Below are 26,174 nucleotides of genomic sequence, written 5' to 3'. Positions count from 1 at the left end.
TTTTGTCCATTTTATTTATTTTTTGGTCATTTTTTTTCTTACCTTTGATCAATATTTTAATTATTTTGTTCATTTTTTTCTCTTTTTTTTCCCGTATATTCATGTTAACGCCATACTGTACATATTTTTTTATTATATAATATGATCATGATGACTATGCAGGATTTTTCTCACGTAACTTTTGCACAGACACCGAAAGGTCACGTGAGTAATCGGCGGAATTCCCCGTTGGAAAGTGCTTCGTCATTTCTCCGCCTTAAGGAGGTCTTCCTGGGACGGGCCAATGAGAGGCCGCGTTTGGGCAGCGACGTCATGACGCTGGATGCGGAAGTAAACAGTAAACATAAAGGAACGGATTTGTGGCTGCGTCACAGAGCAACTACCGTACGAACCTGGAACGGGAGGACTTTAGCCGAACCGTGGAAAACCGAGTGGAGCTGACATGTCTGTGACGGTGAAGGCCTACCTACTGGGGAAGGACGAGGCGGTGAAGGAGATCCGCAGGTTCACCGTGGACCAGGAGGTCACCTGTAGCTTCGAATACCTGAGCCGGAAGACGGCCACCGTGTTCAGTCACCTGACCAGCGGAGCCTTCAACACCTACTACAGAGGTAAAACTGGAGAAAAACACAGAAAATATAGCCTTCAACACCTACTACAGAGGTAAAACTGGAGAAAAACACAGAAAATATAGACTTCAACACCTACTGCAGAGGTAAAACTGGAGAAAAACACAGAAAATATAGCTTTCAGCACCTACTACAGAGGTAAAACTGGAGAAAAACACAGAAAATATAGCTTTCAACACCTACTACAGAGGTAAAACTGGAGAAAAACACAGAAAATATAGCTTTCAACACCTACTACAGAGGTAAAACTGGAGAAAAACACAGAAAATATAGCTTTCAGCACCTACTACAGAGGTAAAACTGGAGAAAAACACAGAAAATATAGCTTTCAACACCTACTACAGAGGTAAAACTGGAGAAAAACACAGAAAATATAGCTTTCAACACCTACTGCAGAGGTAAAACTGGGGAAAATACAGAAAATATAGACTTCAACACCTACTACAGAGGTAAAACTGGAGAAAAACAGAAAATATAGCTTTCAACACCTACTGCAGAGGTAAAACTGGGGAAAATACAGAAAATATAGACTTCAACACCTACTACAGAGGTAAAACTGGGGAAAATACAGAAAATATAGCTTTCAACACCTACTACAGAGGTAAAACTGGAGAAAAACACAGAAAATATAGCCTTCAACACCTACTACAGAGGTAAAACTGGAGAAAATACAGAAAATATAGACTTCAACACCTCTGCAGCGGTAAAACTGGAGAAAAAACACAGAAAATATAGCCTTCAACACCTACTGCAGAGGTAAAACTGGAGAAAAACACAGAAAATATAGACTTCAGCACCTACTACAGAGGTAAAACTGGAGAAAAACACAGAAAATATAGACTTCAGCACCTACTACAGAGGTAAAACTGGAGAAAATACAGAAAATATAGCCTTCAACACCTACTACAGAGGTAAAACTGGAGAAAATACAGAAAATATAGCCTTCAACACCTACTACAGAGGTAAAACTGGAGAAAATACAGAAAATATAGACTTCAACACCTACTGCAGAGGTAAAACTGGGGAAAATACAGAAAATATAGACTTCAACACCTACTGCAGAGGTAAAACTGGGGAAAATACAGAAAATATAGACTTCAACACCTACTACAGAGGTAAAACTGGAGAAAAACACAGAAAATATAGCCTTCAACACCTACTACAGAGGTAAAACTGGAGAAAATACAGAAAATATAGACTTCAACACCTGCTGCAGAGGTAAAACTGGAGAAAAACACAGAAAATATAGCCTTCAACACCTACTACAGAGGTAAAACTGGGGAAAATACAGAAAATATAGCCTTCAACACCTGCTGCAGAGGTAAAACTGGAGAAAAACACAGAAAATATAGACTTCAACACCTACTGCAGAGGTAAAACTGGGGAAAATACAGAAAATATAGACTTCAACACCTGCTGCAGAGGTAAAACTGGAGAAAAACACAGAAAATATAGCCTTCAACACCTACTGCAGAGGTAAAACTGGGGAAAATACAGAAAATATAGACTTCAACACCTACTACAGAGGTAAAACTGGAGAAAATACAGAAAATATAGCCTTCAACACCTACTGCAGAGGTAAAACTGGGGAAAATACAGAAAATATAGACTTCAACACCTACTACAGAGGTAAAACTGGGGAAAAACACAGAAAATATAGCCTTCAACACCTGCTACAGAGGTAAAACTGGAGAAAAACACAGAAAATATAGCCTTCAACACCTACTACAGAGGTAAAACTGGAGAAAAACACAGAAAATATAGCCTTCAACACCTACTGCAGAGGTAAAACTGGAGAAAATCAGAAAATATAGACTTCAACACCTACTACAGAGGTAAAACTGGAGAAAATACAGAAAATATAGACTTCAACACCTACTGCAGAGGTGAAATTGAAGAAAAACAAAGAAAATATAGACTTCAACACCTGCTACAGAGGTCAAACTGAAGAAAAATACAGAAAATTCAGACTTCAACACCTACTACAGAGGTAAAACAAAAGAAAATACAGAAAATACAGACTTCAACACCTGCTACAGAGGTAAAACTGGAGAAAAAATACAGAAAATATAGACTTCAGCATCTACTACAGAAGTAAAACTGAAGAAAAATACAGAAAATACTGACTTCAACACCTACTACAGAGGTAAAACTAAGAACAATATAGAAAATATAGACGTCAACACCTGCTACAGAGGTAAAACTGAAGAACAATATAGAAAATAGAGACTTCAACACCTACTACAGAGGTAAAACTGAAGAAAAATATAGAAAATAGAGACTTCAACACCTGCTACACAGGTAAAACTGAAGAAAAACACAGAAAATATAGACTTCAGAGCTCAACGGTGTGGGAACAGTCCGTGGTGTCGGGGGTTTATGTTTTTCATCAGATCTGTTTGGACCTGGTGGGCTTGGGTGTGTTGGACCTGCAGGGTTCTGGAACATTTAGGACACCGTTCCTCTGTCAACACTTGGACAAACAGCTGCTTTTCTGAAGGAGTGGCCTCACATTTCACCTCATCTGAGAACAATCCCAGACCGGTAGAACCTGAAACACAAGGTGGAGGACTGTCAGACGGTCCCAGTGTCCAGTAGGATCAGGACTGTTCTGAACTACAGCAGTTCTGGTTCAGACTCTAAGTGACAGTGGATGTTTTACAACGTGTAACCGTCAAAACCCATCACAGTATTGACCCAAAATAACCATGGGCTGATTTCTTTTTTCCCACCAAATACAACAGTTAAATTAAATAAAGGTTCAGATGCACTGATAAATCACAGGGTTTTTACTTTTTACTTTCTTTAGTGTGATGTTACATGTCACGTTGCTATGGAGACCAACATGCTGATGATGATGTCGCTGTGTTTTTTTTGTTTTGTTTTTTTTTAGATGAGGATGGAGACCTGGTGGCGTTTTCCTCTGATGACGAGCTAATGATGGGACTGGCCTGTGTGAAGGATGCCACCTTCCGCCTCTACATCAAAGGTACAAACAAACACACAAACAAAAACAAACAAACAAGCGAGACAGTTTACGGTGAATCCATCAAATGTTTATTTTGTTTCACATAATGTTTTGTTTCTTAAACAGAGAAGAAGGAGCACCGTCGGGACTTCCCTCTTCATGCCTTCCCTCCCTTTACCTTTGGCCCCCCTCCTCCTCATGGCCCGCCCCCTCACGGCCCGCCCCCTCACCATGCCCCGCCCCCCGCCGTGCACCCTAACGTGACCTGCGACGGGTGCAACGGCGCCGTGATGGGAACGCGTTTCAAGTGTTCGGTGTGTCCAAACTACGACCTGTGCTCTTCTTGCCAGGCCCAAGGGATCCACACTGAGCACGCTCTGCTGCCCATCTGGCACCCGCTGCAGGTGAGAGGCATGATGGGAAAAGGAGGGGGCGGGGCTCTGGGTGTGTCTCTGTGTGACTTAACGTGAAGTGTGCCTTCAGTGGTTTCCTCGGGGGAAGTGGATGAAGAGGATGAGACACTGCATGTGGAACCTGAACCAGGAGCAGAACCAGAACCAGGACCAGGACCGCCCTGGAGCCTCCAGCAGCTCCACAGCTCCTCCTCCTCCTTCTACTGCTGCCCCTGGCCCCAATGGCAGCGCCCCCTCTGGTCAGTATGCACTGTTGCACTAATGCTGCTGTTGTAAACAGATTCATACGTACACTTTGAATTCCATCACAGTTTATTCTTCATACAACTATTTATTCTTATTCTATTTTTACCTCTTTTTTAAAAAAAAAAATTGCATACATTTTAATAACAAGGTGAGAAAGAAACAGTATCTCAATTCTCTGTTTGTTCTGTGCATCTGGTGAATTTACCAAAAAAAATCTTTCAATTTTGAATGTGAGCTGTTATCAGCCAATCAGAGCCTTCGTTTTCATCGCTCATTGTACCATGGGATGACTTCAGTAACAAGTAAAAAAAAAAAAAAAAAAACACATAAAGAAAACTAACGAAAAAATACTTGAAAAATGTACAAGACACAGAGAAGCATTTCGTTGCTGTCGGGGTTGAAACCTCGTAAGTCCATTTTTGGTCTTTTTTTAATTTGGTCATAAAGCGATTCTATTGGTCAGTCTTCACGTTGGCCTGATGGTTTTAGAAATATTTAACCCATGACGGCCTGTGATGACATCTCTTAACTCCATTCATTTATTTAGAACACAGGTGTCAAACATGCAGCCCGGGGGCCAAATCTGGCCCACCAAAGGGTTTAGTCTGGCCCTTTGGATGAGTGTGTGAAATGCAAAAATTACACTAAGACATTAACAATCATTTTAGTTCAGTTTCCACATTCAGACCAATCTGATCTAAAGTGGGTCGGATCAGTAAAATACTACGGTAATAACCTGTAAATACTCACAACTCCAAATTTTTCTCTTTTTAAATGGAAACATTTTCATGTATTTACATTAATTCAATTTCAATTTTATTTGTATAGCCCAATATCACAACAAGGTTATCTCAAAGGGCTTTACAGAGTCAGTTGGGTGTAAACATCAACAGTCAAATAATCAGCAAGAAAAAACAAAGTATAATTTAAAATTAATTTAAAATTGCACTTATTTATTCAGTTTGTTCATGTTATTCACATGCTTTTGAAGGATAGTTTGTAGATGTAAACATTTTCATAATGTAGTCTTGCTTTTTTCACACTAAAACATAGAGGAAAGTTTGGAGTTGACATTATTCATATATTATTATCTTATTATTTTACTGGTCCGGCCCACTTCAGATTAAACTTAGCTGAATGTGGCCCCTGAACTATACTGAGTTTGACACCCCTGATTTTGAATATACATCGTTTTTCCTCAAATATAACTGTCATGGACATAAGAGGTTTCCATCCAACAGTGACATTATTCTCCCTTTCATTCAGGCGTCAGGTTTTATGTTCCATTATTTCCATTCTGTGTCAGTTTTCAGTCGTTTGTCTGATCAGGTGGATCAGGTTCTAGTTTGAACTCATGTTTTCTGTGTGACACCGTCTCCTGCAGCGTCTCAGGCCAACGTGGAGTTCCTGAAGAACATCGGGGAGGGCGTGGCGGCCATGTTGAGTCCACTGGGTCAGTCTGATTTCTGTTCAGTTTTAATCTCAGGTGTTTGATTTGTTTTACGTGCAGAGAAGAAGTTTTAAAATATTAATTTTTTTTAAAAAAATTTAATTTAAGAAGAAGAAATCACATTTAAACTTTTTTTTCCTAAACTTAGGGACTACAAGTCACAGTTTAAGTTTTTCAGGTGTTCATTCAATATTCAATTCAATTTATAAGAAAAGCCTCGTTTCACTGAAGCTGAAAAAGTTCAAATGAAAGAATGAACGACTCATTTTGTTCATTTTGGTGTTTTTGTTAGTTATTTTCTTTTTGATTATTTTGTCGGTTTTGCTTATTTTTGTTCAGTTTAGAGATTAATTTGGTAATTTTTAAGATTAGTTTTTTATGTTTTGCATTTTTAGTCATTTCATTGAATACTTTGGTCATTTTGGGGGCGTTGTGCTCATTATTTTTGGTCATCTCTGCTGTTTTCTTAGACATCTTTTGCATCTTGAGTCATTGTGATGATTATTTTGTTCAATTTGGTCTTTTTTTGGTTACATTGCTAATTACTTAGTTATTTTGTTGGTTATTTCGCTAATTTTTTGTCATCTTCTGATATTTTACAAAACCACTGTTAATTAAACATTGGAGGAAAAACCAAACCAAGTGAAATGTGTCTGATTCAGTTTATTTCAGGTTTCAATGTGAGTTTTGATGTTTTTTTTCACATTTTGTTTCAGGTATCGACGTGGACATCGATGTGGAACACGAGGGCCAGAGGACCAAGGTGACTCCGCCCACTCAGAGTGATGGCGATGTGGAGATGGAAGGAGCAGAGGGAGGGGGCGGAGCCAGCCAGGAGGGTGGAGCCAAAGAGGGACCAGCAGTCAGTTCATCAAGTGTTTTTTTTATCCTCCACCTACTAGAAAATGAACAAAATTTAAAAAAAAAAAACCCAAATGATAAATAAATAAATGTGTCCTCCATTGAATAGAAGACCATGTAGACTTGTATCTGAGATCTGGTCCAGGGTTAAACCTGACTTGGTGTGTTTCAGGTCTCCAGAGACTCGGATGAGGAGTGGACCGACCTGAGCTGCAGAGAGGTTGACCCGTCCACCGGAGAGCTGCAGTCCCTGCAGGATCAGGACCAGGACCAGGTCCAGGTCCAGGACCAGGACCGGGGGCCTCCGTCAGCCCAGCAGGGACCATCAGGACTGAGAGAGGCGGCGCTGTACCCTCATCTGCCTCAGGGTGAGTCCACATGGGCTTCATTCTGTCGTCTGTCAGTTTGGATTCAACAGGATGTTTGGACATTTTCGTCAACATTTGTCACTTTTTATTGTTTCTGTTCTGACATTTCCTTCTTCTTCCCTGGAGGAAAACCAAACTCCTTCATTTCATACTGTTTCAGATCAGTTTAACTGTTTTCCTTACGTTTGTGTCAGTCAGTCGTAGTTTTATTCTCTGATCTGACCTCTGACCTTTGACCTGTGCCCCCAGAGGCCAACCCCCGCCTGGTGGAGTCCCTGTCTCAGATGCTGTCGATGGGTTTCACAGATGAGGGCGGATGGCTCACACGCCTCCTTCAGGCCAAAGGCTTCGACATCGGCGCCGCACTCGATGCCATCCAGTACGCCAAACAGCCCCGCCCACAAAAGCCCTGATGACATCATCAGTGTGGAGTGATGTCATACATTTACACAGATAGTATCTTTAATCAGAGTCTCTAATTGTTCTGTAATTGTACGCGGTAATTACTACTTTGTATTCAATACATATTCATTAACCGCTGATTTGATTGTTTTTATGACTTTAACGTCTTCATCAACTAGAAGCTGAAGTTTCTGTTAAACTTCCTGAATATTAAAAACATACAAAGAACCTGCCGACTGTTTGTTATAAACATAAGATAAAGAAGCTGTTTGACTTTGCAGAACAGTAATCAAATGGTGAAAATAAGAATAGTTTGGTAATAAATAGGTAATAATGCAGAAGTACTACATAATTAGTGAATTTATAACTAATGAATGTTCCAGAAATGTTAAAATATTGACCACTACAGCAAATGAAACTATTTGGAACTAGAAGCACTCGGAGAGCGCAGACCTCCGCCAAGGCTGATCAGTGGCCCCCCCCGTGGGCCCCCCCACCCCCGATCACCACCAAAATTTAATAATTTCTTCCTTATCCCATTTCCAACAAACCCTGAAAATTTCATCCAAATCTGTCCAGAACTTTTTGAGTTATGTTGCACACTAACGGACAGACAAACAAACCGACAGACAAACAAACAAACAAACAAACAAACCAACCCTGGCAAAAACATAACCTCCTTGGCGGAGGTAATGACATTTTGTAGCTGAAAATTTGATGAATTTTCTGAATTAAATAAACATTAAAAATAGTTAACTTTTGAAGCCATGTGAAACACTAAATCTCACTCAATGTGATATTATTTAACGACTGTAAATGTGACACATTAAATCTTCCAAGTCCACAATATTTTTATTATACAGTCATGGAAAAAATTCTTAGACAACCCTTGTTTTCTTTCACTTCTTGTTCATTTTAATGCCTGGTACAACTAAAGGTACATTTGTTTGGAGAAATATAACAAAAATAGCTTATAGTAGTTTAATTTCAGAGCTGATATCTATCCATTTAACATGTTTACTTGATAATATCCAATATCACTTCAGTTTTTCCATCAGTATCTATGTCATTGTACTGACAAAAACAGTGCTTTTATTCATTCCATGTTTTCTTTTCTGTCTGTTTTAGTCACAATACACACAGGAGTTAAGACTGGATTACATAACCATTGTTTTTCATGACTTTGGATGGTCTAATCATTTTTTCCAGGACTGTAGATCTTCAGGGCGGTTCAGTTTTCATGATGCCACTAGAACGTGACATGACGCTGTGTCATTGTAGATATTTTTTCTGCAAAAACAATGTTTAAAACCTTACTTTCTACCTGTTTTCTGACACCTGTTTGTTAATGTCAGGATATTTATACACCAAATGGAATAAAATATGGTAGAGACACATGAGAAGAAAAAAAAAAAGAGTCAAAACCGTAAGAACAGAAGGGAAAATAGAATAAACATGTACAGAATATATTATGTACAGGTGTGAATGACTGACAGGACCAGGACTCTGTTGAATACAACTTTATTTATACAAGGAAAAAAAATCCCAAAGCACTGATAGGTCAAGTCCTGTCAATATTAAAGAGAGAAAAAACAAAACATCAAAGTCTTGAGAGCAAGTACTAACAGCAGGAAGCAGAAGAGCCCATTTAAGTCAGTGTTTAGATGTTCCAGGTGGTTGAGCGCCCTCTGGTGGTGGAGTAATGACACTACAGAATGGGTTCCATAAAAGGTCATTTTTAGATTTTCATTTATGTTTTTAAAGTGTTTTAGATCATTAATAAGGGTTTAATGGGCTGTTTTGTGTTGCCTTTGTAGCTTTTTGTCATTACTGCGACATACTTTTCCTTGAACTTTAAGAGCGAGAGGGAAAAGTATTTAGCCCTGTAAAAACCTGACCTGTTAAAAACTAGCCACAAAATTCAGATTTTTTTGGTATTGAAATGTTTAGTATCCCTTTTAATATAATCCCCCCAAAAAACTGCCATATCATTTTGTCCTTGTTATTTCACTTTCATGGCACCGTTATTTCAATATTTTTTTTATGTTTTTCGATTTTCAACTGAATAACAACATAAATATTCTTCTTAATGTAACTTTTTGAAAACTGACAAAGACTTTCCTACAAAATGTGTTTTGGATGATTTATCGTTAGTGGACACACTGAAAAGCCTTTCCATTGGCCATAGTGGGACAATAATCCACCAAGGGGCAGAAAACACGTATTAGGTCATATACAACTAGTTTTTAAGAAAAGTATTGATCTTATTGATGAGATAAAGGTCTCAGAACCTGGTGTAGCAAATACGATACAAATGCTTTTATAGGGTAAAGACGTTTAACGGGTCTGGTCTGGTTTAAGAGTTCTGGTTGGGGTTAATTGTTCCATTTTCAAATTGAACAGATTGTGGACAAAGACCGTTACAATGATGTCACCTCCATGACTTTGATGTGTTAAATCTTGATATTTATGGATTATCACAGTCTGATATGTCAACAGTTTTGCAACAAACTCACACTTAATTTACTTGGAAACATATGTGTAAACTTCCAAATCTTATTTGTAGAAATAATGGAGTAATTTACACAGAATCATAACAATACTTCTATCCCATCATTGAATCCAATGACTTCCAGTTTCATCCCAATGAGTGCCATGGAAACTGAAAGGGGCGGAGCTTTGGCTGTCACATGATAACAATGCTGTAAAACAGTTAAAATTATCTTAAATTCAGTTGAAATACAATTTTATATCAAGTGTTTAAACAGCGTAGTTAAACTTTTCATTCTAGTAGTATTTATTTTACAAAAGTTTTTTGCATTTAATGACACAGTAGTGAGTTTTTTTCTTTTACTGGCGAAAAATGAATGCACACAACAGTCAAATGTCAGGCTTAAGAATAATTAAAAAAAAAAAAACTCTCATAAAAACAAGCAAAAATAATAATGAATAAATACTAGCATCATTAATACATCAATAATCAATCCCGCCCACTCTACCCGCTCTCAGCCAATCACATCAGCCCCTGTTTCTAAAAATTAAAATTAAAATTAAAAAAATGGCGGGATCCGGAAGTAAACAATGGCGTTCTTCCTGTCAATCCGCCGCTGCTAGCTCTGGTTTTCTCGGATTTGAGGTGAATGCGTGTGGCTTTAGGCGGCATTTACCTGTTTTATTCACTCCACAAGCTCCCGGTATGTCTGAACCGATGGAAAATGGACTTCAAACGGGATGTGACGTCGTCTGTATCCGAAGACCCGCCGCCGGTACCGGAGGTAAAGTTAGCATGTTTGGAAGGAGATGGGTTTAAAGATGGGGAATAAACTGTGCTGAAGTGAGGAAAACTAAACTGAAATGCCCGAGATGGGTTTTGGTGAGTTATTGGAAGAATGCTTACTTGGATCAATTTTTGAGAATTGAAAACTTGATTTCTTTTTGTTTAACCTTTTTGCGGACCCCCCCCCCCCCCAAAAAAAAAAAAAACAAAACAAAACAAAAAAAAAAATTGCTTTTCTGTAGAAATCCAGTTATTTCGATTTCTTTGAGCTTATCTTGGACTTCTGGCCATTTTATTATTATTTTTTTTAAATTTTTATTGTGAGTGGCCTTTGTTTACCATGTTCTTGTTTTTTCCTTGATTTTCTTTTTTTTCTGCAAATCAGAATAGACTTTATTGTTAGTCTTCTATCTTCAGATACAAGAAAATTCATAAAATATGAACACAGCCTTAAAAAACAGACCAAAAACTGAGCTAAAGGAGTTGTCAAGGTTAAAGTCACTACTTAGTTTGACCTCTGACCCCATGACAAAATGCAGCACAAACAGTTATTAACATCTGACATGTGTTGAATGAAACCTGGTATAAAACAGTATATTAATGCATAAATGTCATACTGTCTGAACAAAAGGGTTAAAGACTTGTTAAAGTACAAACGGAGCTCACAGTAACTACGACCACTTTGGTTTATAGAAGCTGTTTTTACCCTGAAACTGTAGTTTTTCCTGCTGTTCATACATCACATATATCCTGCTGTTCATACATACATATATCAGATTAGGTCTAAATGCAGAGACAAATGCATATGTATGGACATTAGAACTATAATAAACCAACAAACACAATGTAACAGGACTTTTACACTGGACCACAATCGTATCATGTCTCATAACAAACCTTATGATAGGAACAAAAATATCTACTTAAATGGACCAAATCAAGTTGTTGTAAACATTAGGAGATAAAACTGACAAACACATCTGGCTTTATGTTTACTTGCTGTCAGACATAAAGGCCTGTATTTTAGTAGAGTCCTGTACTGACTGACCACCAGGGGGCAGTCTAGGCTCTGTTTTTACAGCTAAGATCTTTCCAAAGGTGCCAAAATTTAATAAAAGCCTGATCTTTATGAGTTCACGACACTGTAAACAGGAATTTGGAAATGCAGCGACTAAGGAGGCACTGTTTAAATCTGTTTTTCATTCTTTTTACCACAAAACGCCATGATTTAACAAGCTGCAGTGACTTTACAGAGGGGGAGGTTGAACTAAAAGAAAACTGAGATGAATACTGAAGAATAGGTCAAATAATGTACGTGTAATTTGACCAAAAAGTTATATTCCAGAAAAAATTGCAATGAAGAACGGATAAAATCCCCCAGTTTTTATTATGTGATTGTATCATGACTGGAAAAGGCCTTGAAGAAGTTTATAGAACAGGAAAAAAATATCCTCAAATTCTAAATAAGAAAATAAAGCAGACGAATCCCTGGCATTAGAGCTGATAAAGCTTTGAAAGCTGATAATTTAATTGTGATAACTGTTTAAATGATAATTATGGCAATATGTTTTTTTTTCCTCTGGATTTCTTTAGTTTTTACTTAATTTTGATATTGAACATTTTATTGTGATAATACTGTAGTTGTGAATGTTTTGCCTCCAGATCTGTGAAACATTTTGACTAAAGAGTCTGAAACTACAAATGAGCATCTTTGACGTCATTTTATCCTGTGGAATGGGAATTCTGATTGTGTTAATTTTCTTTATTTTGATTTCATGATGGGTACACTGGTTGGTTCCACATCAGTAAAACTCAGAAACAACCATCTGGTTTCTGTAACTTTCCCTCGGGACCAAAACCGAGCTTTTGAAGAAGACGCTTTGACATTTATCATGATAAATATTGATCAGTTCAAAGGAATCTTTAATAAAACAATACACACCATCATATGTTGAAACCTACTAGTGTTATTCATCCCTTTTACATTTTTTTGTCTCTATTTTACACCAGTTTCCTCCATTATTATTACTTACATTGAGTGAAGTGTGTGTGTGTTCACTACTAGTAACAGAGCTGCAAATAAGGATTATTTTCTCAATAACTGTTTGTTCTCAACATTTCACTGATATATTATCTGGACGTCAGTATCAGCTGATACGACGACACTGAGACTGGCCGATATCATATGTGTGTTTACTGATGTCAGTGTCAAATATTTATCTGTTGTGTTATACTGAAGGTCTTTTTTTCCTTAATGTGTATGTTGTAACCCTTAAAAATCTAAACAAACACTAATGACTGAAACCATCGACTGATATAAACTGTTTAATATCTGTTGATCCACTAATCTTGTCAATATATGTAAATAATTGGTGTAAAATACAGTTCTTTATCTTTTCATGGTCATCAGACACGACCAATTTGGACGTTCAGAGGCTCCATAGTTACCGTGGAAACACCGTCGTCTTCTACAACACTGATTCACCAGTAAAACCCATGGAGTTGGATCAATGACAGTGGATGGACACACTGGGTTTATGTTCAGGTAATGACAGATTGGACTGAAAAAAGTCCATTTTTGTTCAGTTTTGTCTGTTTTTGATATAATAACCTTTGAATTTACTCATCAACATCGACATAAGGAGTGAATTAAATATAGGAAAATACATGATTTATACCGAATAATCCAAAATACAGAGGGTAATAGTATAATAAATGGTGGAAAATCACTTAGGAAAAGTTGAATGTAGAGAAAAAAAGTTGTTTAGTACTTGAAGTGTTAATGCAGAAATAATGTGATGACAGACTCAACAAAAGGACTGATTTTTTTTCTAAAGATTTCTGTAATACTGCGAATAAGGATTATTTTATCCACTAATCATCTACATGGTCCTGAAATACTGTCTCTTTTTTAATCTAAAACCCAAAATAGAGCAAAGAAACAGGAAATATTGATATTCATTGAACGGAATGAAAGAATTTAGACTTTTTTCTTCATAAATTAGACACTTAAACCAACAAATCAATGATCAAAATAATAATAATAGATTCCGTTAATAAGATGACATTCAAGCTCCTTTATTTTCTGTTTATTTCAGTATTTTTTTAACTATTATTTTAAATTATACATGTACATAAGCGTGTACTTATGCATAAGGAACCACACAGACACAATATAAAAAATAACAAACAAATTATGCAACAAACCTGTTAAACCCCAAAGAAGAGAAAAAAACCAGAAAAAAAACACAACAAAAAAACAAGATAAATAATATTATCAAGTACTCTTTCCAATGCTCAGGGCTGATTCAGAGTTAATATAATGTAAACTAACAACACATTTCTCCGTCAAAAGGACATATAGGAGACAGCAGGACACTGTTGTTGACAGTAGAGAAAAAAGGGTTTCATTGTTGATAAAACAAATTAATTTGTCCATGAACGGAAAACTGAATCTCTTCCAACTTTAAAAAGAAAAGGAAAAAAACGATTATTTATTTCAGTATTTTTATTCTGGTTTGTTACCTCATAGTCTGTGTCTCTCTCTCCCTGTTAGGGTGAATGTCTCTCTACCTGTGCGTGTCTCCTCCTCCTCCTCCTCCTCCTCATCGGAGCCTCTCCTCCCGGGTCTCAGTCGCTGTTGCTGCTCCGTCGGCTGCAGCTCCAGCTCCGTCCGCCTCTCCCTCCGTCTCCGTTGGTCTGTACCTGTCTCCGTCTACCTGCCTCCCTCCCTCCTCCTCCTCCTCCCTCCGCACCCCCTCCTCCATCCCTCTCCTCCTCTTCCTCTTCCTCCTCCTCCTACTCCCGGTGCTCTCCGGTTCTCGGCGCGGACATGCTCCCGGGGCTCCGGAGATGAGGCTCAGAAATGTCTCCTTCCTGACGGTCTTGTTGTTCGGGCTGTGCGGGCTGGTCTCCCTGTCCTGGTACACCGCCTTCAGCAGCTCCAGAGGTAAGACCCCGGACTAGGACCGGATCCGGATCCGGACCCGGACCCGGACCCGGACCCGGACCGTGTGCTCTCGGTTTGCGTCGCGGCGGATAATTGGTCCGTTTGCGCACAGATTAGTTTGAGTTGTGCTGCAGCTGCGCTTTGTGTTGTGGATGTTGCGGCTGAAGCGCATGACGGTGTGGATGTGACGGGTCTTTAGGATGCACCACACGCCGGATCAGGGACCGCAGGAGGGGAGGGAACCGGGGAAAGGAGGGGGAGGGAGGGGGGGACTCGGTTCGATTTGGTTGCAGCTGCTATTGATGTGACAGAAAAAAGATGCTCTGAGGTCATGAGGGGAGCGCTCGGTTTGCTTGTGGAGTGAAGGTGATGGATGCTGGATGTGTAAGCAGAGGGGGAGCGCTCGGTTTGTGTTTTGACGTGAGGAGGAGCTGCGCTAATGCCAGGCTTTAGGGGCTTGTTTTTAGCTCCAGTTTTCCAGATCCAGCTGCAGGAGTGTGAGCCGCTTGTGCATCACAGCATCAGGTTCATCACACTGAGGAGGCTGAGGGTCTGAGGAGCGCTTGGTTTGTCATGCACTTTGTCCAGATGGAGCTTTGAGATGGTTGAGATGATGATGGTGTTTTGGTCCGTGGGTGACGTGTGACTGAAAAGGTGTAAAATATAGGGGTGTAAGAAACTATCGGTTCTGCAATATATCGCAATACTTCACTTCACAATATTGTATCTATATTAAAAAGTACTGTATCTATTTTTAGGTATTTATTCAAATGCAGATATTGTGAAGGTTCATTTTTGTTTTTTGTTTATTTGTCTATTTTATTTGTCATTATTTAACGCTCTTTTATTTAATAATATTAGTTCCTTTGTTGGGATTGCACAAAAATACTGTTCTGATGTTAGTTCTGAACTAATAGAATATGAACATTTGAACAGGATCTTAAACTGTAATCTCTGTAAAAGATAATTTAAGTTTGAACACAGGAACATTTTGTGATATAACATTAGATCCTGTTCTGATCAAATAAAAACGTGTTTAGCATTTGTGCATATTTCTGGTGTAATTCAATTCTTCAAGGAAATAATCATTTGAAAATAAAGAAACAAACAAAAAATTGGCTTTTTAACAGTATCATGATATATCGTGATATAGCTTATCGTGATCCTAGTAGTGTGATTTGTATCGTATCGCACATAATTTAGATAGATCAGTCGATAGATACTTTATTCATCCCCTAGGGAAATTTACTGGTTCCAGCAGTATCACAAACTTAAAAACAACAGTACTAAAAACACAATAGTAAAACACAGTCGTAAGAAATACTTAAAATTCTACAAGGAGTCAGTGCAAGAGAAGGTGTTTAGAGAGTCTGCGCAATGAATGAGTCTGTGCAAAACGGCGAGTCTGTGCAAGGGTAAAAGTTTAAATTTCAGTTTGAACACAGGAACATTTTGTGATATAACATTAGATCCTGTTCTGATCAAATAAAAATGTGTTTAGTATTTGTGCATATTTCTGGTGTAATTCAATTCTTCAAGGAAATAATCATTAAAAAAAAATAAACAAACCAAAAGTTGCTTTTTTAACATTATCATGACATATCGTGATATATCGTATCGTGATCCTTGTATTGTGATTTGTATCGTATCGCCAGGTTCTTGCCGATACACAGCCCTAGTAAAATGTGCTGTGGAGCTGTGAGGAGCCTTAAAGTCATCAGTCAGATGTGAACCGTCCTGGGGGGCTGGTGTGATGTGGAGACGACCAGGTTGACTTCATGGGTTTGTTTTCCATTTTGACCAGATTCCCTTTTAGATCATGTATCTCAGTGGGACTTTCCTGGACAAATGAAGGGTATAAATACTCTGGTTACAAAGCAGGGCTGGGCAACATCGAACAATTGATCTGAAACATGAAACTGTCCAATTATGAGTTAAGGTGACAGGTTGTTTTTACAGCAGGACGTGGACCGTTACTGCGTCTGGTGTCAGAATCTGACAGGATGGGGTTGTTTCCGAACATTCGAGTGACGTCATCAGATAGAAAAGTATCATAACCAGAGGCTTAAAAGGAACGTATTGTGAAGAAACAGAGTGAGATGATCATCACAACAGGTGTTATTGGCAGGAACGACGTCACATGAATCCTGATTGTTGTGGTAAATGTATTGAAAGTGCATCATGCAGACTTTATCACACATTGCACATTAGAGGAATCTGAGTGTTTACGGACTGAAAACATCTATGCATCGTCAACCGGTGACTGAGCCACATGTTGACGACGTCATACGCTGATGAAACACTGTGATGATGATAATGTAAATATGGGTGGTCTTTACTCCGTCAGAAGATGCTTCCTAAGAATATTCTACTTGGTGAAGAAGCAGATCCAGAGTTTGTCTTTGTTCTTGGTTGTAAACGTCTCGGGATGTTTTGATCCGGAATTGTACAGTTTATGGTACAAAATTCATAGTTTTCTATGAATCAGTTTTGGAATACAACTAGTATTTATTTTCACTAATTCTCATAGTAATTAAAGCTGAAAAATGCTGAATATTTTCTGCAAAATTGGAAACTTTAAGTGTAAAAGTTGCAGAAACTAAAGCTTTACTCTGGTTTTGTTGATACAACAGACAGCGCCACCTTCTTCCTTTAAATGGAACTGTCATCTTGGACAGAGGTGACCTTTGAACTCCACATGGCACTGTTCAATTGACTCATTCAGTGAGAGCAGAGAAGCCACACCTCCTATGGGAAGGTCGATTTAAAAACACGCAGCGTTCACATGTTCTCTAAATAAAGAGGGTGTGAAGATTAGAGCAATATCTGCACAAGTTTCAAGGCTAGCAACTGGTTTAATGACGAACATATATATATATATATATATATATATATATATATATATATATATATATATATATATTAACAACTGGTTTAGTGATGAACATGTATATATTCACAACTGGTTTAGTGATGAACATATATATGTAAATAGTGTATGTAAAGGTCTGGTCTAAAGGTCATGAGGGTCTTCAGGGTCGAATCACAGTTTGATATCAGACTCTGTCCAGTTTCCCTGTGCTTTGTGGAGGTTTAGTGTGTGTGGTGCTTTGTGTGGTATTTGAGCATCATTTTTATCTATATTATTCCAGTGTTTGTGAAATCAACACTAGTCCACATGTTCCAAATGTTTGTACACTTTAATGTAACGTGTGGAAATCAGACGCACTGCACGTCAAAGTTCAGAAATCCTCAAACATCCATGAATTCAGCTACGAGGCAATAGAAACGCCAAAACACATCCCTTTATGGAGATGATAGTCTGTTACACGCAACAAAAATGTGTCACTGTAGCAGTAACGTGAGAAAAAACTGAAGTCCTTATTTCTTCAGCATCAAGATAAGATGTTACATAAACTGTACGGTAGGGCTGCAACAGATGACTATTTCAGTAGTCGACTAGTCATCGACTACTGTAATGACTAGTCGACTAATAGTCTGTGTTATAGCTCTGTTAGCTTAATTCTGTTAGCTTAGCTGTGTTAGCTTAACTCTGTTAGCTTAGCTCTGTTTTTAGACCAAAACAGCCACAGTAAAACCACTAATCACCTCTGTTTTGTGTTTGGTTTGTGTAAATAACTGAACTAAAGATCTGTTTGAATCTAACCCAACTGTCATAGTTTAGTCTGAACCACGGATCAACAAATGGCAACTTAACAAAGATAAGAACATCCCATAATAACTTTATACCTTCGTAAGCCTCAGAATCAAACTGACCCGTGTAGAGGAAACTCTGACATTTCCATCCAAATCCATTTTGTCCATTTACAGCTGAGTCCAGAGGAGAAAACAACACAGCACCGACTCACTTTGACCCTCTATAAAAGTTGTGTCTTTGTCTTAGTTTTCCTCACTATGGGAGACTGACAGAAGGACTCAGTATTCCCTCTGGTGGTCACATAAATCCCCTGACCCATCAATGGAATTAAATTCTCTTCATTTCTACAATTTAATACGTTGGAATTTTTGGAAGAACTTCACGGATCTTTATTATTAACATGCTTAGGTCATATGTGAAAGTAGAAATACTGCATATAGATCCTTTAAACAATGAATGAATTTAATGAATGACTTGCATTACTCGACAAATATCTAAATATTTTGGTGAAATAAAACTGACGGGGTTGTTTTGAGCATCTTCACTGTGTGTTCTACTTGTGTCTGAGTCAAAAACAGAATATATTGACCAGTGCAGTTTCTTAATTACAGCTGATTTTCTGCAATGTCATCCCTCTGGTTAACAAAGGAAGTAAAGAGATGAAAAAAAAAAAAAAGACAATAAATAATGAAGTGTGCGAGCAGATGGCGTTTCTTCTCTGGTCTGTGACGGGAGGAGATGCCGGTGTTTAGCTCTGCATTCAGTGTGGTTGTTGGATGTTTACCTTGAATCTGCAGCCTCAGCTGGAGTTCAGCTGCCGGAGCCAGGGAGCGCTTAATTTATAGTGCATTTTAGGCCTGGTGGACAGTTCGACCAGGGAGGGGGGGATGTTTGTTTTTGTGAGTTGCAGCGTTCAGTTCTTTTCTGTGAAGCCGTGACGTGTAGGCGTCGGAGCTGCATTATCGGCTCCAGTCCACGGGTTCGCCGGGTTTGTCGAACCTCACAGCCTGGTTCTGCAAATGCTGTGGGTCATTGTATGCAGCAGGAGGCTAAGAGGAGCGCTTGGTATGGATGGATGGTACGGGTGGCAGTCGACATCGATAATTATCACAATTAATGTCAAGTCATTGTTACTTGACAGTTTATAGGCTGTAAAAAGATGACAACAGCGGCATAAAAGCAAGAAAAAGGGATAAAGATTGTAAAAAAAGGTGAAAACAACAGAACTGATGGAAAAACGCACGAGATGGAAACAATATAAAAGGTAAACACAAAATAAATATGACGAATAAAGACAAAAATGGTGAAAAAGACACAAGAAGCCTGTATGAGAATGGTGTACAGGGTGGGGAAGCAAAATGTACAATGAACATTTAGTTGTTTTTTCTCAGCAGGCACTACGTCAATTGTTTTGAAACCAAACATATATTGATGTCATAATCATACCTAACACTATTATCCATACCTTTTCAGAAACTTTTGCCCATATGAGTAATCAGGAAAGCAAACGTCAAAGAGTGTGGGATTTGCTGAATGCACTCATCACACCAAAGGAGATTTCAAAAATAGTTGGAGTGTCCATAAAGACTGTTTATAATGGAAAGAAGAGAATGACTATGAGCAAAACTATTACCAGAAAGTCTGGAAGATACTATTAAAGAAGAATGGGAGAAGTTGTCACCCCAATATTTGAGGAACACTTGTGCAAGTTTCAGGAAGCGTGTGAAGGCAGTTATTGAGAAAGAAGGAGGATACATAGAATAAAAACATTTTCTATTCTGTACATTTTCTTGTGGCAAATAAATTCTCATGACTTTCAATAAACTAATTGGTCATACACTGTCTTTCAATCCCTGCCTCAAAATATTGTAAATTTTGCTTCCCCACCCTGTAAAAGACGAAAATAAGCAGTAAAACAAAAACAACACAAGAAATGGCAGATGTCATAAACGATGCAACAAGATGAAAATAGCACAAAAGACAAAAAGAATAAAGGATATTTATGGTGAGAATATTTCACTAATGCAGCAGTAGAACATTCAACTCTGTTTTAATGATAAGATATTTGTTGAAGGTCAACATCCTGAGTGAAGGTTTAAGAAAAAAGACCATGAAAGTGAAGTAAAAGATGAAAAACAGCTTAAAAGACTCAAGATGAAAAGGATGAAAACCATGAAAAGAAAAAAAACATGTAACTGATGGAAAAAGAAACAACATAAAACACGCGAAAAGATGAAAATGTGATGAATGAAAACGACAAAAATGAGAAGGAAAAAGAGAAGAACAGGTTATAAAAGACAAGAGGAAAAAGATGGAAAAGACAAATGTCAAACGATGCAACAACAACTCAGCATCGTAAGAGACGGACCAAGATAAAAACGGCATTAAAGATCAAAATAAGATGCACTGAAACAAAAATGACAAGGATAAAGTAGGTGTCGTAAACGATAATACAGAATGAAAATACCACAAAAAAAGAACCGTAAAGGAACATTAGTGGTTTTATGGTCAGAACATGGAACTAATGCAGAGGTAGAACATCGAACATTGGTTTAATTATAAAACGTGTTGAACGTCAACATCTGGAGTGAAAGTTGAACAATAAACATGACCATAGTCTCTTTTCCACTGACCCTCAAATTGCATGACTATAACTTGTGCATAAAAATTTGCCAAATGGAAAAATGACAATTTCGCCAAAACTCTTGTTTTTCGATTAAAAGTTTTTGCGCTGGCAAGAGGTGGTTTTTCAGTTGTAGCACAAACGGTATATCATGCAAACTGCAATGGAAAGACCTTTTTCTGCAACAAGAGTCACGTGAATTAAAAAAAAAATGGATGCTGATGGACGTTACAACAAGAGAAGAAGAGCTTAAAACATACATGGTGTGGTATGTGTGGACACACCAAGAAACCAAATCATTTTAGAATTTGGTAGGAGATAGAGGGTCAATATATAATTATAATGACTATATCTGTAAATAAACACCATATTTATGTTTGTCACCATGTTTATGGAATAACTTCTCGTGTCATCTCGCGATAATAAAGAAACAAATCATCGCATTTGTGATTTAATGGAAAAACTGACTTTAAGCACTTCTGTTCTTTCGACATTTAGTAAATATTGGTGAAGTTTTGCGCAGATGTCCAATGGAAAAGCAACTATTGACAAAGTAAAAGATGTAAATAAGCGTAAAAAGACACAAGATGAAAACCATAAACACAAAAATGTGTCAATGATGGAAAAAGAAACAACATAAAAGATGCAACAAGATGAAAACATGAACAGTGGAAACGACAAAGACCGGATATAGACCAGCAGGTTATAAAAGACACAAGAGACAACATAAATGGTGAAAAAAAACTGGAGTAGAATGATACGGAAAAGATGATTAAAAAAAAAAGACAGAGTAAGGATATTTAAGATTATATGAACTATCTGATCAGAACCTGACGAGTTCTGCAGAACAATTCACAAATGTAGAGATATAACATTTAAAGCTGTTGTTTGATGAGAACAGAATAAACATTAAAGCCTCAGGTTTAATTATCATCATAATGAGAGTTAATCAGTTTGTTTCATTATCGGATCAGGAGGTTTTCAAAGGTTTGTTGATCATCACCCAGCAGAGGGGCGGGGCAGCTGTCGTAGACCAGGGTCTGGACAGGTGGACACCAGGCGGTGATGGGAGACGGCGCTCGGTTTGTGACTCACTCAGGGTCAGAGGTCATGAGTCGAGCATGTGTTACAGGTTTTGTGTGAAGTCGGACAGAGGAAACATTCCATCGTTTCAGTTCTTCTCCAGGCGGAAAAAAACAAACACCTGCTTTGAAAATCCATCTGAAACGTTTCATCACTGGTGTGTTCAGGGACAGGCTTTAAAACCGAAGAAATTAGAAGTCAAAGTAGAGCTCTTTGAAGCAGCGTCATACACAGATCTGCTGATGCTGATCCAACCTGCATTTAACCAGGAGGATTATGGGTAAATCAGAGTGATGTCATGCATTTTTCATCCAACCTTTTCTCATAAAATTAACATTAAAACTAGAGACGTACCCAAATAAACCTCAACCATTCTCCAAAAGGAAACTACTTCACTGGTGCATTCAAGGCCAGTCAGATGAGTAGGACATGGGGTTATTCTAGTTCACAAAAACAAGTAGAAAACCATCTTGAACTGGAGGAAAAAAAAGGAAAAGGAAAAAAAAACCCAAACTAAATTAAATTGAACTGAATGATGTTGGTGCAGGTTTTTCTTTCAGTGTGATTTGAATTTCTTTGCAAAATATCAACCTTTGTAATAAACTACTTCTGGAGTTTTGATGCATTCTGTCATCCAACCCTTTTCAGCTTCTTTAAATGCAAAAACTCAAATTAAGACTAAAACTACACAATGAATGAAGCTGTTTCTGCAAAAAACAAGAAACAAACAAACCGAACAACAAAACTACACTTAATTCTTATAACATATAACAATTATAATATAATTTCACTTTAGGGATGTAATGATATGAAAATTTCATATCACGGTTATTGTGACCAAAATTATGACGGTAATCATTATTATTATTATTATTATTATTATTACTATTGTTGAAATTGTGCTCAAAATGTTCAAAAAGTACTTACACATACTGAAATAATTTAACCAAGTTGTACTTAAAAAAAATAAATAAATAAAGTAATTGGTACAGTGTATCTTCTGTTGGCAGAAACATTTAAATATTAACCCTTAGGGGTCTGAGCCTATTTTGTCCATTTTTCAGTACTTTTGATTTTGCCTTTATATACTATATAAACAAATGCTTACTATACCCATGTTTGGTATCTTTTTTTTCAGCACAACTTCATCTATCTCGTGTCTATTATTTTTTCACTTTAACCTACTATATCAACACAAAAGGCCGGAAAACACAAAAAAATATAAAATCCGATTTGAAAAATGTATATCATTTATTGCATAAATAACACAAAGATGCTTAATGAACCTTTTCAGAGACTTTAAAAGTGAATATTGGTTCCAAATATTAGGTATAGAAAATCAAAATTGTAATAAATTAAAACTATACTCAAATATTTGACATAAAAGCAGATCTTTATATAGGGTTTTTTCCCCTAAACATCCGGTAATCAAACACGGTTATCATGATAATTAGAATTTAAACAGTAATACTAACTGTTGGCAATTTTACCTCGGTTTATCGTTATACCGGTAATTGTTACATCCCTATTTCACTTATAACAATTCTGTATACATAATTCTTCACATACATCCAAGAATGTTTTGTCATCATGTAGCTGCAGCTTTTTGCAACATTAATCTAAACTTTCCAAATTAGTTTACTGTTATGTGTTGTAGCCTTTAAAGCATTTCACTAAAACTAAGGAAAAACTCAGCTGAAACTAGTCATCTCATCTAAGTGCAACTCAAACTAACACCGACACGACAGGAAAAACAGGTTAAAGGGATCCAAGAATCAAACTGAGAAATAACTGGGAAAACAGGCATTCTTTTTTGCTGCTCCTCTGTAAGACCAGTCATTTTACATTTTATGTGCAATTGGAAGGAATTTGCAAGTGTTTATTTAGATTTGATACCTGAATATTCATGGGATTTTTTTCCTTCCTGCTTCATTCAACCTGTATAATCCAAGACTTTTTACCTAAAGCCTGAAAAACACAATTGAAACAAGTCAGTTCTTCTAAATAAACCTTGTAAAACTAACCTGAAATGACATTTAGGAAAAATACCAGTGATGAAAGTGTGTTTTTGCATTTGTTTTGCAAAAACACAAATGGTTGTTGGTGTTGTTTTAAGCAGCTGTTGGAGACACTCAGGTGGATGTTTCACTGTCAGTATGTGAGAAAATACTCACAGAATACGTTATTAACCCTCCGGTATCCAGGTGAGCATATTATGCACGCTTTAAACTTCATGTTGTGAAAGGTCATACTAGTACACCCCACCCCCCTTGCAGGGGAGGCATGGGCTATGTTTTTGATCCAGTTTCTTTCTTTGTTTACACTTGAGCAGCAAAACTATTGGTTGAATTCATACCAAACTGGGTTTGTAAATTACCATTGACCCAGAATAGATGCGATTACATTTGGGAAAAGTAGGTCAAAGTTCAAATATTTTATGAATTCGTCAAATCTTTTTTTCTCCCATTTACGTATAATGGGTGAAATTTCACATGTCTATAAAAACATCAGTTTAGTTTCAATTTACTTCAAACTTGTCACATATATAGAAGTGATTGATATGACATCAGCACATACATAGACATGATGACATCAGCTGGATCCATGACAAAATAAGGTACAATATGAGTGAGGGGCGGGGCTTGTTGTGCCTGGAACCACTTGTTTTTCACGGTTTGTTTTATGTCAGAATTTAAAAGTTCATATTTACATGATTTTTAAAATTCTGATCCATCCACTAAAACCATCCCATAATAAACAGTGTTAAATTCCTACACTAACACCCTTCTACCAAGTGAGTACAAAATACACACTGACACATTTAACATTTGACCTAGAACCAAAAATAATAGTGAATATGAACCAGTGTTGGTGTTAATCACTGACATATGACAGGAGGAAAAAATAAATAACTAATACAATATTTATAAAGTACATCGAAAAGAAAAGTTTTTTGCATCAAAATATATGGTTTGTTTCCATTACAAATATGACATTTAAAGGGTTAAACATTTGATGGTTATTGAGTATTTGGTATTTTTGTTTATGGCTCAAGTTGATGAAATACAAAAAAAAAGTTAAATACAAACTGTATGAAAAACAGTTTGTCGATACTCTGGTACTGTGCAGATAACGTGCTTTTGGTGATTTAAGGACGTCTGTGGGTCCAATACCAGAGGGTTAATATTTGTGTTTATTGATAGAACCTCTCTTCCAGATGTAAAAACATCTGCATGGAAACTCCTCCGGTTTCTGAGTCGATGTGTGTCGGTCGTCTGCCAACGTTTCAGCTCCTTCCACCTGCCGTCATCTGTTTTCTGTGATGTTTGTGTAGATATTGTGTGTTTGTGGGTCGTGTTTATGCTCTGATCCTGCTGATCTGAACTCTGAGTCGTGCGAGCGTTTCCCGGGGTGTCGGACGTGTTCGGACTCGTCTGTTCATGTTAAATGTCTCTGATCCGTCTCAACCTGTTGGACAGTTTGTACTCTAGAGGACGATGAGAAAACACTGTGAGGACAAACAGGATCTGAACAGAGTCAGAATGGAATGAAGGTCTGAAGGACCCAGGTCTAGATTTAGAATGAAGATTTGTTCATTAAAGGGATAAACAACAAAAACAGAATACAGAAACACAGCGGTGTCAGAAAAGACTGATATTATATTGGCCGTTATCGGGTGATACCACTGTCTAGACCAGGGGTGTCAAACATACAGCCTGTGGGCCAAAAACGACAAAGGGTCGGACCAGTAAAATATTATCATATAACCTGTAGATAATGACAACTCCAAATGTTTCTCTTTGTTTTAGTGTTAAAAAGTAAAATTATATGAATCTGTTATTAATGTTCTGTGTATTTGTCCATCAGCTGGGATCTGTAAGTTATAATGCACATGTGGCAATGATAAAAAACCTAAAATATTTCAGGTTGTTCAGGGCTGCTCATGTTATTCTGGCGTGTTTGTGAATGACGCGAACAGCCCTGAACAACCGGAAATATTTTAGGTTTTCATCTTTTCCACATGTGCATTACAATTTGCAGATCATATATATATATATATATATATAAAAAATAAAAAATATAAAAGTACTGTGTACAAAAGACACAGTAATTTTAGAAGAAATTTAGAACAAATGTGGAGAAAAATATGTTTTGCAAATCTGCTTTAATCCTATATAATTCACTTATAGAAATACACTGAGGAGATAAGAAGACTTGTGAAATATGTCACAAAATTTCGTTATGTA

The 26,174-nt window shown here is 37.4% G+C and overlaps 2 protein-coding genes and 1 long non-coding RNA gene across 5 annotated transcripts in view; all 3 read left to right on the top strand.

The window, feature by feature from the left end:
* The first annotated feature begins 320 nt into the window (after window positions 1-320).
* On the top strand, window positions 321-7,649 carry sqstm1 (sequestosome 1). 3 transcript variants are annotated; one of them, XM_030145935.1, is made up of 8 exons: window positions 321-611; window positions 3,523-3,618; window positions 3,724-4,001; window positions 4,081-4,249; window positions 5,641-5,709; window positions 6,423-6,568; window positions 6,740-6,935; window positions 7,185-7,649. In XM_030145935.1, the coding sequence occupies exons 1-8, from the start codon at window positions 443-445 to the stop codon at window positions 7,346-7,348; spliced, it is 1,287 nt and encodes a 428-aa protein (XP_030001795.1). In that variant the 5' UTR covers window positions 321-442; the 3' UTR covers window positions 7,349-7,649. The 3 variants fall into 3 exon arrangements, with proteins under 3 accessions (XP_030001795.1, XP_030001797.1, XP_030001796.1); XM_030145937.1 differs by lacking the exon at window positions 321-611 and adding an exon at window positions 2,252-2,362; XM_030145936.1 differs by lacking the exon at window positions 321-611 and adding an exon at window positions 2,847-2,878.
* Window positions 2,221-3,505, top strand: LOC115427397 (uncharacterized). Its single transcript, XR_003936485.1, has 3 exons — window positions 2,221-2,258; window positions 2,568-2,775; window positions 2,879-3,505. It is a non-coding gene; the product is annotated as an uncharacterized LOC115427397 (long non-coding RNA).
* A 6,508-nt stretch (window positions 7,650-14,157) lies between the features above and the next one.
* Window positions 14,158-26,174, top strand: part of mgat4b (alpha-1,3-mannosyl-glycoprotein 4-beta-N-acetylglucosaminyltransferase B) — a 100,911-nt gene continuing 88,894 nt past the window's right edge. Inside the window, exon 1 of the mRNA XM_030145428.1 lies at window positions 14,158-14,563. Coding sequence (XP_030001288.1) covers window positions 14,176-14,563 — 388 coding nt within the window. The 5' untranslated portion in view covers window positions 14,158-14,175. The remainder of the gene's footprint in view (window positions 14,564-26,174) is intronic.

Source organism: Sphaeramia orbicularis, chromosome 10 (genome assembly GCF_902148855.1).
Source record: "Sphaeramia orbicularis chromosome 10, fSphaOr1.1, whole genome shotgun sequence".
NCBI classification, from domain to species: Eukaryota; Metazoa; Chordata; class Actinopteri; order Kurtiformes; family Apogonidae; genus Sphaeramia; species Sphaeramia orbicularis.
The sequence above is the reverse complement of the archived record's forward strand: the minus strand, read 5'-3'. Positions and strand labels throughout refer to the sequence as shown.